Source organism: Triticum dicoccoides, unplaced genomic scaffold (assembly GCF_002162155.2).
Source record: "Triticum dicoccoides isolate Atlit2015 ecotype Zavitan unplaced genomic scaffold, WEW_v2.0 scaffold23877, whole genome shotgun sequence".
Lineage (NCBI taxonomy): Eukaryota > Viridiplantae > Streptophyta > Magnoliopsida > Poales > Poaceae > Triticum > Triticum dicoccoides.
This window is the reverse complement of record NW_021248577.1, coordinates 48,710-61,913: the sequence shown is the minus strand read 5'-3', so window position 1 is coordinate 61,913 and position 13,204 is coordinate 48,710. Positions and strand designations below refer to the sequence as shown.

General features: G+C 46.0%; 3 protein-coding genes across 5 annotated transcripts; 1 reads left to right on the top strand and 2 right to left on the bottom strand.

Annotated features, from left to right (window-relative positions):
- Positions 1–219: 219 nt before the first annotated feature.
- On the bottom strand, positions 220–4,593 carry LOC119345452 (histone deacetylase 14-like). Of its 2 annotated transcripts, none has more exons than XM_037615521.1 (9): positions 4,462–4,593; positions 3,981–4,231; positions 3,501–3,575; positions 2,961–3,062; positions 2,701–2,772; positions 1,679–1,735; positions 1,309–1,560; positions 1,036–1,217; positions 220–826 (listed from the first exon to the last, which is right to left on the bottom strand). In XM_037615521.1, exons 1-9 carry the CDS (start codon positions 4,502–4,504, stop codon positions 526–528), a joined length of 1,335 nt encoding a protein of 444 aa, XP_037471418.1. In that variant the 5' UTR covers positions 4,505–4,593; the 3' UTR covers positions 220–525. The 2 variants fall into 2 exon arrangements, with proteins under 2 accessions (XP_037471418.1, XP_037471417.1); XM_037615520.1 differs by having other exon boundaries at positions 3,981–4,255; positions 4,462–4,591.
- Positions 4,594–4,599: 6 nt separating this feature from the next.
- On the top strand, positions 4,600–7,088 carry LOC119345454 (cx9C motif-containing protein 4-like). 2 transcript variants are annotated; one of them, XM_037615525.1, is made up of 5 exons: positions 4,600–4,741; positions 4,827–4,969; positions 5,578–5,709; positions 6,540–6,596; positions 6,752–7,088. In XM_037615525.1, exons 2-3 carry the CDS (start codon positions 4,884–4,886, stop codon positions 5,681–5,683), a joined length of 192 nt encoding a protein of 63 aa, XP_037471422.1. In that variant the 5' UTR covers positions 4,600–4,741; positions 4,827–4,883; the 3' UTR covers positions 5,684–5,709; positions 6,540–6,596; positions 6,752–7,088. The 2 variants fall into 2 exon arrangements, with proteins under 2 accessions (XP_037471422.1, XP_037471421.1); XM_037615524.1 differs by lacking the exons at positions 4,600–4,741; positions 6,540–6,596 and having other exon boundaries at positions 4,761–4,969.
- A 1,107-nt stretch (positions 7,089–8,195) lies between these two features.
- On the bottom strand, positions 8,196–8,957 carry LOC119345453. The gene has a single exon (XM_037615523.1). It carries the CDS (start codon positions 8,805–8,807, stop codon positions 8,301–8,303), a length of 507 nt encoding a protein of 168 aa, XP_037471420.1. The 5' UTR covers positions 8,808–8,957; the 3' UTR covers positions 8,196–8,300.
- Between the last annotated feature and the right edge of the window lie 4,247 nt (positions 8,958–13,204).

Below are 13,204 nucleotides of genomic sequence, written 5' to 3'. Positions count from 1 at the left end.
TCCGCTGCCAAAATCTGAACCAAAAACGGAAGCAGCCCAGGACGTGCTTTCCAAAATCTGATTCCGCTGCGGGCCAAAATCTGAAAAGGTTGTATCAGCTGGTTTGCCAAATGACCTACATCTTTTTCAAATCAGATTTTCCACAACTGTTTTTTCACAGCAGATTTTTCACAGCTACTTTTAGAAATCCACAGCCGAACCAAACAGGGCCATAAGGAGTTAGAGATAGATAACGTAATTTTTTTGGAAGGGCAAAATGCAGTATTATATACACGCATGATCCACAATAAATACATACACACACGCACACACACAATTCTATGTATGACCCAGTTGTATTATGTGTGCAGGATCCCTAATGAATCCATGCTTTTGACAGCAGTTAACCAAGTGTGTATGACCAGCAAGCAGATGTTTCAAACACACACACCCACTCTCTGAACCTGCAAATGCAACACGTGATCTGATTTCATGGTGCGTGCGCTGCAAGCGATAGAGTCTACACCTCATCTCCCGGCGCGTAACCTAGAGCGAGTGAAGATGCCTGACCTTCTCAATCGCCTCCTTGATCCTCCGCGTCGGCTCCTCGTACAACATTGTCGGGTCGTCAAACTGAGCAGCGAGGCTGGGCTCGTCGAGGAACGCGCGGAAGGTGTCAGCCACAGAGCTGGAGAGCGACTGCAGGTTGTAACCACCTTCCAGGAAGAAGACGCAGCGGCCGCTGCACAGCTCCCTGGCCAGCTGCTTGATGCTCGACGCCAGCATGTAGAACGTGCCCGTCGTGAACTGCAGACCCGCTAGAGGGTCCAGCGCGTGCGCGTCGTAGCTGACAGAAGGGTGGGTGGAGTCAACTTCGTGTGTTTGTGGAACATCAATAGTTTAGATATAATAATACTATGAACAATTTTCATTGTCTACATGATTGAGATTCAGAATGAGAAGCCACCGTGTATTTGAACAACTCCAGAGAATCTTAACTTTCCTTTTTGGCATGTTTCTGTTCTCAAGATAATAATGTGGTTCTGAGGAACTCACCCAGCTGAAACGAGGATGATATCGGGCTTGAACCGCTGCGCAGATGGAGCAATGACCTCATCAAAGGCGCACCTCATTGAGTAGTCACCTGAGCCACCGGGCAATGGCAGGTTGAGCGTTGTTCCTTCGCCACTGCCCTGACCAATTAGGTTCATCTTACCAGTACCGGGATAGCTTCCTAGCTACATACACCAAATTCAGAAAAGAAAATGACTATCATGGTAATGGTAAAATAAGCCAGCAGTGAGTATGTAAGGTGATGGTCTGATAGACCTGGTGGGTTGAGAGGAAGAAGATGTCTGGATCGTCATAAAAGGCATCAGATGTGCCATTGCCATGGTGAACGTCAAAATCTATTATCATTACTCGCTTCAATCCATGTTGATGCTGAGCGTACCGAGCTGCAACTGCAATGTTCCCAAAGACGCAAAAGCCCATGGGACCTTCAGGAACAGCATGGTGTCCGGGTGGCCTTATTAGCGCAAATCCAAGAGGTGGACTTAGGCCCAGCTTTGATGCGGCAACCTAGGAAAACATACAACATTTCTTGGGAAACGAGCACTGCAAAGGAAAATTTACTAAATCATGAAATAAGAAACACGCTGAAACCACCGAGGAAATCAACTGGAAGAAAATTAGTTACCACTGAATCAACCAATGTAATTCCAGCACCAGCTGAAAGAAGTGATTCTGCGAAAGTCTACATAAACAATGAAATTACTTAGAGAAAGAAAAGGAATATCTAAATTTTGATGAGTACAATTGTACTCCCTCCGTCCCGTAATATAAGACGTGCAAAAACGTCTTATAATATAGGACGGAGGGAGTACATAATATCAGTTAAGGAAGTAAAGAATGAACTATCCGCCGAGTTAAAAGAAAACTAAGAACTATTCTCCTGGTCAAAGTAAAGTATGAACTATGAAATTACTTAGAGAAAGAGAAGGAATATCTAAATGTTGATGAGTACAATTGTACATAATATCAATTAAGGAAGTAAAGTACGAACTATCTGCCGGGTCAAAGAAAACTAAGAACACTCTCCTGGTCAAAGGAAAGTATGAAACTATCCTCCTGGTCAAAGAATGCACAAACTATCTTTGGGAAATAATTCAATCTTATCATAAGAAGTCATTCCCTTATTAACACTGCACAGAACAATATCATCTTGGACTTCCTCTATCATAAGTAAGACTAATAATTTCACTATCTGTTTCATTTTGTTTATAAAAAAGGGGCACAAAATGCTCCATCGCATAAACGAAACTCTGTTCATTTCAACAGATTAAATAATGTATCTGTTACATTGTTTAAACAATGGTTTGTCCTAATGTTCCTTTCAACTTTGCACTGAGAGATTGAGAGGTGCCAGAATAGTTCTGAGCTGCTAGGTGACATGTTTACAGGCAGCAAGCTATGCAGCTCTACCTAACATTCACAGCATGAATATCAAGACCTCAACTAATCACCAGGTCACTAGATAATACATTTTTTTCCTTTTTTTTTGAAGGCAAGACCAAAATTTCTCTTGATTTAATAGGAAAATAGAAGGTTTATAAGTACAGCCTCTGGGAGTGCATTCATGAAACAGTAAAGTGCACAGAAGATTGCCTCTGAAAGGCTTAGAAAAAAGAAAAATAATTAAGAAAGTGCATAGAGCATTACAGTCTGTGTAGCATATGTTGGTCCAGTTCCTTCGATGAATATCAAACCTTCATCCAAAGCCTTACTCATAGCCTGCAATAGTGACCTCTTTAAAGCTGTTTTTTTATAGTCGGTTTGATATATTTTCAACTAACAAGATCTCAATTCTTTATTAAGTTGGGAAAAGGTAATGCAGATCAGAAGCAATTGCTATGAATTCTTCTTTTTCTTCTCTGCAAAGTAGGACTACGACAACAACAAAAACGCCTGATGGCAATTACCTTTTCGAGTCCAGTGATGTATGTTCTTGAATGAACTCGTGCAACATCATCAAGTGAAGCAGGGTAGAAATTTTGGATTTCAAGAACCTGTGAACCCCGATGCTGGATACAAAAAAAAAAGATGTCATATAGTTACAAGCTCATGTTAGAACGTTGATTTTTTCAGTGAGATGTGATACAGTACAAATGAGGATATGAGAAAGAAATATGCAAAACTTATCGAGATTTAACTGAAAACACTTAAATTGTACTCCCTCCGTTCTATATTAGTTGTTGCTTGTACTAAATCAGCGACAACTAATATGGAATGGAGGGAGTATCTTTTTCTTTGTTACTGTTTATCTATTTCTATAGTCCATTTTTAGCATGCAAGAACATGCAACTGCATACTTTTGGAAAAAATAGAGCATGCCAGTTTTAACTGAAGTATATGTACAGAGAAATTTAAAAGACAAGGGAAAAAATACATCTGTTAAAAACTTATAAATATAATATTACAAAAGGTATAAGAAGGCAAAGTTTTTTTTGTTGCTTACGTACCTTTGGTGTAAGCTCCAATTTTTCGAGAGCATCAACTATTGCTGGCACTCTTTTGTTTGATTCTGGATGTGCTTCCTAAATACCATTATACAGGGTATATTAGGATATAAATCAGACAACACAATTTGACATGTCATGATTATGCTACGATGTACCATTTATTTTACATAATTTACACTTTGGAGTTTGGACACACAACTTACACAATATGATTTGATACCAGGATGTCCCTAAGCAAGGATTGTATATAATATAGCTCGACAGTAACTTATTCTCTTAAAAGACTGAAGTAGCAAAACATAGTTGGATTAGGAGCCCAATCGACAAAAAATTGATAGGATATCTTTTGTATTTTAAACACTATAACCTTTATTCCCCTCAGTTTGATCAAAATTTAGTACCTCAAATCACCCAGCATCTACATATATATAATACTTGTGACGTAGATGTGAAAGCAGCAAAGCATTGGAGATAGCTTACCTTGTTATGACCCATGGCAGGAGAAGCACAATAGAGGATGCGAGCATCACGAAGCAAACTATCCGGCAAAGGCGAATCCTTTGGAGCACCATTTGCATGTGAGATAGAAGCTCCATCGTGACTCGTCGCACACTGTGCAGGCCGACCCCCATTCAGGTTCTGCTTTCTCCCGGTGGTTTGTAAGCTGCTCCAGGTTAGGGAATGATGTGTTCCATAGACACGGTACTGTCTGAGCAAAGGAAACACCCTTCCTGAGAGAAGTGGCAGGCAGTTGTCTAAATATGTCATAGAGGTCAGGTTACCGCCATACACGTATAAACAGAAACAGACTTAGATGAGCATCAAAAGGATACCAAGAACTCTGGTAAACTGGGGACCTAGTTACGGCTGGGCATTTACACAAGCAGGTGGTGGGCAAGTGGCATCTACTAGTGGAAGCATGAATCGGCAAGTGATGAAGCAAGTGGAGCTACCGTCCTACCTCCAAGAATCGGTAGGGATCGTGGTATCCCCAGAAGCTCCATCACCTCAGGCGAAGCTCTCTCTCTCTCTCGCTCTCGCTCTCCTCTTATCCTCCCTCGGTTGAACAAGAGGAGCCGGAAAACCTCTTCCTCTCGCTAGTCGCCTCGCCTCGCCACTATCTCTCTGGGTCTCGGCTGGCCACACAACGACAACGGACCGCGGGATGGGCCGGGCAGAGCCCAACCCCACTCTCACTCACCCTGGGCCGGCCCAACCAGCGGCTCGGCTACAAAATCACCGTCTGTCGTCTTTCAATGGATTCTTTGACTATGTCTCAAAAAAATTGGATTCTTTGACTTGTTGGTTCGATTTCTCTTCTCAAAGGAACCCCCAACACCGCCGTCGGAGCAGCGGCGGCAGCAAGAGGAGAGGAGGAGCGAGATGGCGCCGCCCAGCAAGGAGCCGTGCAAGAAGGAGGCGTGCGACATCCAGGCCTGCCTCTCCAAGAACCTCTTCGATTCCAAGAAGTACGGCCCCGTCCTCTCTCCTTCTCTTGGCTCTTGCGGTTGCTGCAAGGGATTCATGCATAATTCTGGATAGTAACTGGGGGGTTTGGGAATTCGAGCTCGACGCTTGGGCATGTCCTGGGATTGGGATTGGGGAGACCTAGGCAAGCATTGGAGCTGGACCTAGGAAGAATTGGGATTTGGGAGCCATCATGACCTCATGCCACGGTGGACTTCCTACATATTTTTTTATTTGCTCTGATAGCGTGAGCATGTTTAGTTGGGTCTTGTTGTGGCACTCCATGTTTAGTTTCGGGTGCTTATTGCGTATCAGCATATGACCATTGCTAGACAGCATTATCAATATTTCCTGTTTTATATGCTGGTGTTTTGATGGCATCACCTATTAATTCATCATAAGAAATTTTTGTTTCTTGGAGATTTTTCATAAGAATACAAGCACTACTTCTCCCTTGTTAACACCCAAGCTCAAATAATGCTGCTCCGAGCAGCATTGTGGCACCACCTCCTCCAGCCCATGCGCCAAGGGTGGATGAGGCGAAGATGCCCAAGTTGTCAGAAGAACCCATTACCAATTAGGAGTGCTAATCATGTTTGCTTTTTAACAGGTGTTTGAAAGTTATTCAGTCACTACAATCTTGTTGTGAGCAATGCGAGTACAAATCAACACATTGTGGTTCTTTGTCGGGCTTGCTCAAAAACATTTCAAAGTGATGTAATAAGACTATCACTCAATAAAGGTAAGATTTATCTTTACAGTTACAAAATTTATTGAAATTCTGCAAGTTCACAAATTCCATCTATGTTTCTATATCAGCACTTGGAAGCTAGAAATTCTAAATAGAAGTCGGAATCGTGTGGTTGAGGTTTCTATCTGAATAAATTTATCATTAACCCGCTTACAGAAAAAGAAAGGTTTTATGTTTATGTTTATGTGTACATTAGTTACCTGTTAGATGGTGCTGCATTGTGAGTCTCTACTTTGGTTACAATGACGTCCTTTTTCGAATGTCTATTTGGGTTACAAGGAGATGCTTTGCTTAGATAATTTCTTTTTTCTATCACTGTGTACTTTGGTATGTGATAAATCTATCAAGACCAGGCACAGGCTAAAAATATAATTTATCATCTATGTATCTCCAGGTGTAAACATTAGCTTGTCTTCTTTGGCATCTCATTAAAGGTCTGTATAGATATCCTTGAGAAACCAAAGATTTTAGATATATTTGTGGATGAACTATAAGAACGCACTAAAAAGAAATATAACTTGAGGAAAATATGATACTTTCAAGACTGATGGAAGTGTCAGTGTAATCAACATAACTAAATTGCAGCATGAAACCAGCACATGGTCAGATTCGGCTAGCAGAATCAACCTCTTATTAGCATTGTGGTCTATTTTGAGACTGTAGATAAGCACCATAACAACTTGACCATAGAGTGGGCTAGCCATTATGTTATATATACAAAATTGTGTGCTGATTATGCTACTGACATACTGTTTTATGTTTTATTTGAAGGTTGAATAAAAAAAAGTAATCTAGTTGACAGAGGATGTTTGTCTTTGCAGGTAATTTTAGGTTTGCTTGGGAGTTAATCAGGATATCAGTTTCTCTAATCCATCATGGTACAGTATATGTAGATACTGAAGTTTACTTTACTTAGTGGATCCTGTTGAGCCTATCATATTTGGTTTCAGTATGGGTGCTATGATATGATGAAAGGAAGTCACATGCTCATCTATTTGATTGGCTTAATTATTATTATTTTCCCTACTTGCAGTATGACTGGGAAAAATAATAATGCGCCATCCTCAACCTGCAGAAAGGTGCTGTGGTTGCTAGTTGTTCGGTGCTGAGTTTGTCAACACATTTCTTTAAGAGGGATACTGATATTGCCGTATAGCTGTATTATCCTTTGTATTTCTTATTATGCCCATGTGCAGATATAATTCAAGAAAATAAGTGAACCCTGGCCTTGTTGTACACCAATCTGCATTTATGATATGGGAAGTGTTTTTGAATTGCATTAGTGTTCGCCCTGCATGTTCAACGGTACAAAAAAAATCAAGTTTGTATGAACACGATGCACAGAAATAAGGTCAACTGATACTGTAACAGTTACTTAGCTCCATCTTTCTACAAGCTAGTGTGCAATTAGGATGTTGGATATGATTCCAGTCAGCAGTTAATCTGCCAGATCATATGATGTCATTATCCTGTTGCTTAGCATTTGTGGCTAGTCTCAGGTTATTTGTGATTTGATTATGGTATTACTCTCGTTGGTGAATTCGGTACTCTGTCATGACTACCTTAGCTTGTACTCCCTCCGTTCCAAATTACTCGTCGCAGAAATGAATGTATCTAGAACTAAAATACATCTAGATACATTCATTTCTGCGACGAGTAATTCGGAACGGAGGAAGTACTAGAATAGAATCTTATCTTGTGTGATGCAATACCTACCAAGCAAGTGCAGATTGGTATGCATTGCAAATGACCTCAAGCTGACATGTGCATTACATTCTGCACAACTGTTTTTCGCTGTCCACTTGGGAGTTGGGACCAACCACAACCAGTTTGTTGGTGCGTCCCCCACACATGTCCATTCCTGAGCTTGTTGCTTATCTTCCATGGGTGTTTATCATCCGCTTAAGCACTAGTAGTATGAATTACGCAAGTGAGGCTGGTTTGTATTTTGGAGATCCTTTGTATTTGACATGAATAAAGTTTTATCTCGTTAAAGCTGCTTTTGTTTCTTTATGATAAATTAGCAAAATCTAGCACTAGTAGGATGGGATGATTTCCTTGTGGAAAGATGAGGAATCTCTTGAAGCCATTTTCATCAGTTCAAACTGACTTCTTTCTGAGTTTAGCTGCCATGTCAAGTCACAGATGCAAAACCATTGTGATAGGTGACTCGATTAATTCTGCCATGATGATTTCCACTAAACTGTTAGTGGGTGCCTGCACTACCCATGTTTTGCATGATGGTTGATGAATGCCAAAGAAGAAAGAGTGAATCATCTTTTCAATCTTCCAAACTAACTTAGGTTCTGAAATCTGAAATGTTTTCCAATCTACTCCCTCTGTTTCAAAATGTTAATACAAAGTTGGGTCATCTATTTTGAAAAGGAGGGTATGAACATGCAAACCATGATAATATCGAACAGAACCCATAGCCAGAATTGAGCAGCACAAGGCTCTGAAGAGCCGCGCAAACGAGGGAAAAGAAGCAAGTGATGTATTTATCGATCGAGAATGCGATATTATATATACACCTGAGATTGATTTATGCACGCATCTATATAATTCTCGCATCCACACTGCTGTCAGTTTGGTGGCGTCTTCCTTGAGGTGGTGCTGGACTTGCGTGCCAAGAAGAGCTTCTTGAGCAGCTTGAGCATCATCATCAAGCTCAGCCTCCTTCGCCAGACCACGCTGCTCCCGGTACCGGAGGCGACGACCACATCCACATGCTGGGATGGTATTCCGTCGCCTTCACCAGCGTGCCACGCCTCGCTCGACCACTCCATGCTCAGTGGGCACGGCTGCGGCGCCCGGGCCAGCTCCTCGTTGAAGTCCTCCCACAGCATGTCCATCTTGTGCTCTTCCATGACGGCGAACCTCTCGGAGCGGCCCCCCGGCCCCGGGTAGACGTCGTTGTTGGGGTTCCCGGCTTGCTCGGCGGCCGAGAAGCACCGCCGGTGATGGTCGTGCGCTCCCGCGTCGGCCGGGACGACGAACCATGGCGGCGGCGAAGTGAAGTGAGGGGAAGGGAGCTTCTTGGCGCCGCACGGCACCGGTGGCATGGTAGGGCATGTGAAGTCCTCCACCATGGCTGTGTTTGTCTGTGTAGGACGAACCTATGGACGACTCTGAGTCTATGTCTGAATGATGTATTCGTGGAATTGCCAATGGAGGTTGCAACTTCTTATCTACCTCTCCAAATGCCTAGAGGCTAGAGGGAGTATGTCTACGGCTGTTTCTTTATCTCTCAAGCTCAAGTGATGGTTGGCGAATGCGAGTATTATAATTTGGTGGTTGGCTTTATGCTAATTGGCTTGATTAGCTTGGCCTATCAGGAGACGCCAATCAGCAAGCACCAAGACAAAAGGACCTACTAATTAATTGTTAATGTCTAGTTGCAACATTCCAAGGTCATGATATACAGCTAGAGCTCGACATGACAACAAAAATTATTGGGCCCTAGAGAATGTGCAGTTCAGACATAACTGAGCCTGAAAGTAATAAGGCCTTTTTTGGTTCATAGGATAGGATTATCATAGAAATAGGAATCTTGTAGGAAATGAGATGACATGTATCTCAAATCCTATGAGTAGGAATAGGAAACAAGATGTCATTTGGTTGACATTAAAGGAATTTTTTCATTGAGTTTAGGCTCTTTTTTATTTTCCTATGAAATGTGGAGGATAGGAACCAATCCTATGTAGGAATAGGAATCCATTCCTATGAACCAAAGGGCTCTAAAGGAAAAAATCCTATAAGAATCATATCCTTTAAAATTCTTATGAAATTCCTCTAAACCAAAGGAGGCCTAAGCTTTTTCTCTTTTTGCTGTTAAAATAAATCAAGTGGAGTGTTGGTTGGGAAACAGAATCAGGCAAGCTCCAGCATAAACTGTAGTGATGTTAGGGGTAGCGATGTGAGTTAGAAGAGAGAGGGAGGGATTTGGTGGAATTGTCGTTTGTATTGCTTGAGCCTCATGGGCATATATATAGGAGTACATGATCTACTTAGAGTACAAGGCAAGCCAGAATATTTCCTAGTCTAACCTATGTTTCCTAATACAATCATGTTACTCAACACCCCCGCAGACATAACGGTAGCGACGCAGACGGTGAGACTGGAGAAGAATCCGAAGGAAAGCCGACGGACACCCCCCACAGTCGTAACGGTCGATGCATCGCGGAGTCGTGGCTGGAGTGGAAACCGACGAGGTTGCTCAAGCAGGCGGTAGCCCTTTGTGTCGTTTGTCGATGTAGCCAAGAGCGTGGGTGGTGGAGCCGTGGTTGAGGTAGCCGTGCGAAGAATGCCGTGGTCGATGTCGAGTCGGGGAGGCCGGTGTCGAGGAAGTCGTCGTGGAGCCGTAGGCGCAAGGGGGCGCCGAGTTAGCATGGGCGCAGTGGTGTCGAAGTAGTGGTGCACCGGAAAGAAGATGTGGCTGACGACGCGTCGCGGCGGGTTTGCCAAGCCCGGGGACATATCGTGGACGAAGGCACGTACCGGTGTTGCCAGCACCGGGCATGCTAGACGGACGAAGACGAAGTTGACGAAGCGCCGACCAGGCTTGCCAGGCCCGGGGACACGTCGTGGATGAAGGCATGCATCGGTGTTGCCAGCACCGGGCATGCGTAGACGAGGGACCTGCACGAGCTGTCCGCCATATCGGAGAAGTCGGAGGGACCAGCAGAGAAGAACTCAATGACGATTGCGGCGTCCATCGGCGCGGTGCCGATGTCACCAACGGTGGTCGGAGTAGACGAAGTGGTCGGGGTAGATGACGGCGACGCTGGCGACGGGCTAGTGCTGGACGAAGACGAACGGGGTGGACGGGCGGCGGCGACAGCTACGGAGGTAGCCGCGGCGGCGGCCAAAGAAGAGCGGCGGCGGCTAGGTTAGAAGTGCGGCAGCAGTACTCGAAGTAGGCGAAGAACTCTGACAGCGTGACGAAGACCGGCGCGGACGGTGGCGTTCCCGCGCCAAGGAAGACGGTGCGGCACATACCACGGGAGGTCGACGCGATGTGACGACAGAGCTGACCGCGGGCCGCGGCGCTACGGCCCGAAGGGGCGACGCAGCGGCGGCAGGCGGGTCGGGGCGACGCAGCGGCGGCAGGCGGGTCGGGGCGACGCAACGGCGGTGCACGAGTCGGTGCAGCCGCGGGGACGGTCTCGGGGCGGCGGCGGGGACCGCGTATCGCGGAAATACGGCCCGAAGGGGTGACGCATCGGCGATGCACGAGTCAATGCAGCCGCGAGGAGAACCACGGGGTGGCGGCGCTGCAGCCCAACTGGGCGACGCAGTGGCAGCCCGATGCTCGATCGGTGGAGAGGCGCGCTGAACTCGGGGACGATCTTCACGGGACCTGCGGAGGCGCGCATAGCCGACGGGCCAGGTCGGTCGCATGACGTAGATGAGGCGGATCGCGGCGGCGAGCAGGTGATCAAGCCGATCGCGCGCGAGGTCGGGGACGCCGCTCAGTGGAGGCGTGGTGGCGGCGGAGTCCATGATGAAGCCGGCGACGACGGACGCCGTGGGACATCGCGGACAAGTTTGTCAGCACCAGCACCCGGGCTGCCAAAGCAGCGCCGGCGCCTGGGCAGTGAGGCCCGAGCGACCAACGGAGCAGCGACATCCGAGTTGAGGCAGCCGACGAGCCTGACGTAGCCGTCCCGACGCAGCCGAGAACGAGGCCGGCGAGGTAGACCGCCGGGCCGCTGTGCAGACGCGGCGAAGGCGGGTGATGTGGATCGGTGGGCGGGTCGGCGCGCGAGCGACGACTATGATTGGTCGTCGCATAGTGCGAGGCCGCCGGGTCGGGGCGATGCAAGTGTCCCGGTCGAAGCAGGGCGGTGACGGCCGGCGCAGGGCAACGGGCGGACTGACGCGCGGACGACGGCTGGCCCGGACGGGCCCCCTCGGCGCGCGTGACCGTCGGGTCGAAGGAGAGGCCGGCTGGTCGCGCCGGGGTCGGAGTAGAGACGCACGGAGTCGAAGGCGGCGGCGGGCGACGCAAACCAATCAAAATTAGATCGAAAAATCAAAAAGAAAAATGCCAATCAAAACGACCGGCGAGAGAGCGAAAAAAAACCCAAAGCAAGGGCTCGAAAAAAACTCTGTAGAGCAGCCGGCCAGCACGGCCGGTGGACGAACGCTAGGTACGGGCGGCGCGGCCTCCGACGACGGTCATGGAGACCGACCGCCCCGGGGGCGGCGCTTGGATGCGGAAGCGGCGGCGGTTAGGGTTTAGAATCGACTTGCGATAGATACCAAGTTAGAAGAGAGAGAGGGGGATTGGTGATGGTATTGTCGTTGTATTGCTTGAGCCTCATGGGCATATATATAGAAGTACATGATCTACTTAAAATACAAGGTAAGCCATAATATTTCCTAGTCTAACATATGTTTTCTAATACAATTATGTTACTCAACAATGTGTTTTTAAATGATTTTTGAGGGAGAGGGAGAGCATAGAAGAATTTAGAAGGAGACATTCAGGACAATGTTTGGCAGCCGGTGGTGTGGCTTTACTGCTGAAGGCCAGAGCATCGGACAGAGGTAAAATAGTGCTTGAAATCCATCTCTCTTTCTCTTATTGGTGTCTACTTTTTCTGCAATGCCTTGCCAGCGCCAGAGGTGGCCGTGAATTTGAAGGTGGGGGTGCCACCGCCACTGCCACATATGCCACCTACCAGAACCTTATGAACATGTTTTAAACAAAACTTAGCAAAATGGCAATTTTAATGTTTTATAAAGAAATCTGTGAAGAAATTTAGAAACGTATAAGATCTCCTTTGGTTTATAGAAAAAGAATACAAAAATCGTATGAAATGAGATAACATGTATCTCTGTTTCTATAGGAAAAAAAATGTCATTTGATGCACAAACTTTTCCATTTGAGTCTAGACTAATACTTTTTCTTCTTTGAAATTTGAAGGATTAGTTCCTATTCTACATAGAAAAATGTTGAAGATATGACTATCAGATATGACCAGCCCAGGAGGGGCCGGGTCATCCATTATGACGGTTCATCTAAATGAAGCCTAAGAATATACTAAGGATGGCGGTTCATAGATAGGCTTGTTAAAAGGCCCAAGTCTGGGTGCGACTTAAGGCCCGTAAGTGTAAACCGCCATGTATATGTAAACTTGTATTGTAAGACATGTAAGATAAGTCACCAAGCCGGACACTTTTGTATGAGCTGGCCGGGACTTTGTAGGCTGCAGGGCGTCAAGCCATGTATATAAGGGGACGACCCGGCCATGGCTTAGGGGAAGAGACAACAAATCGAAAGCCAGGCAAAGCGTGTTTGCTCCCTGGTAATCGAAACCCTAGCAATACCACCTCAAACTGGAGTAGGCCTTTACCTTCACCGCAAGGGGCCGAACCAGTATAAACTCTCCGTGTCCTTTGTCCCGTTTAACCCCTTTAAACTAACCTCGTCGCAATGGCTTCACAACTAAGTCCTTCTATGAGAACATCTGCCGCGACA

Bases quoted from the DNA above. Each gene is read 5' to 3' on its own strand.
- LOC119345454 (XM_037615525.1), top strand. From the start codon at position 4,884: ATGGCGCCGCCCAGCAAGGAGCCGTGCAAGAAGGAGGCGTGCGACATC. The intron at 4,970-5,577 runs GTACGGCCCCGT...GCTTTTTAACAG, and splicing joins AACCTCTTCGATTCCAAGAA to GTGTTTGAAAGTTATTCAGT.
- LOC119345452 (XM_037615520.1), bottom strand. From the start codon at position 4,504: ATGGAGCTTCTGGGGATACCACGATCCCTACCGATTCTTGGAG. The intron at 4,256-4,461 runs GTAGGACGGTAG...TGACATATTTAG, and splicing joins ATCCCTACCGATTCTTGGAG to ACAACTGCCTGCCACTTCTC. The intron at 3,063-3,500 runs GTACGTAAGCAA...TTTTGTATCCAG, and splicing joins AATTGGAGCTTACACCAAAG to CATCGGGGTTCACAGGTTCT.
- LOC119345453 (XM_037615523.1), bottom strand. From the start codon at position 8,807: ATGGTGGAGGACTTCACATGCCCTACCATGCCACCGGTGCCGTGCGGC.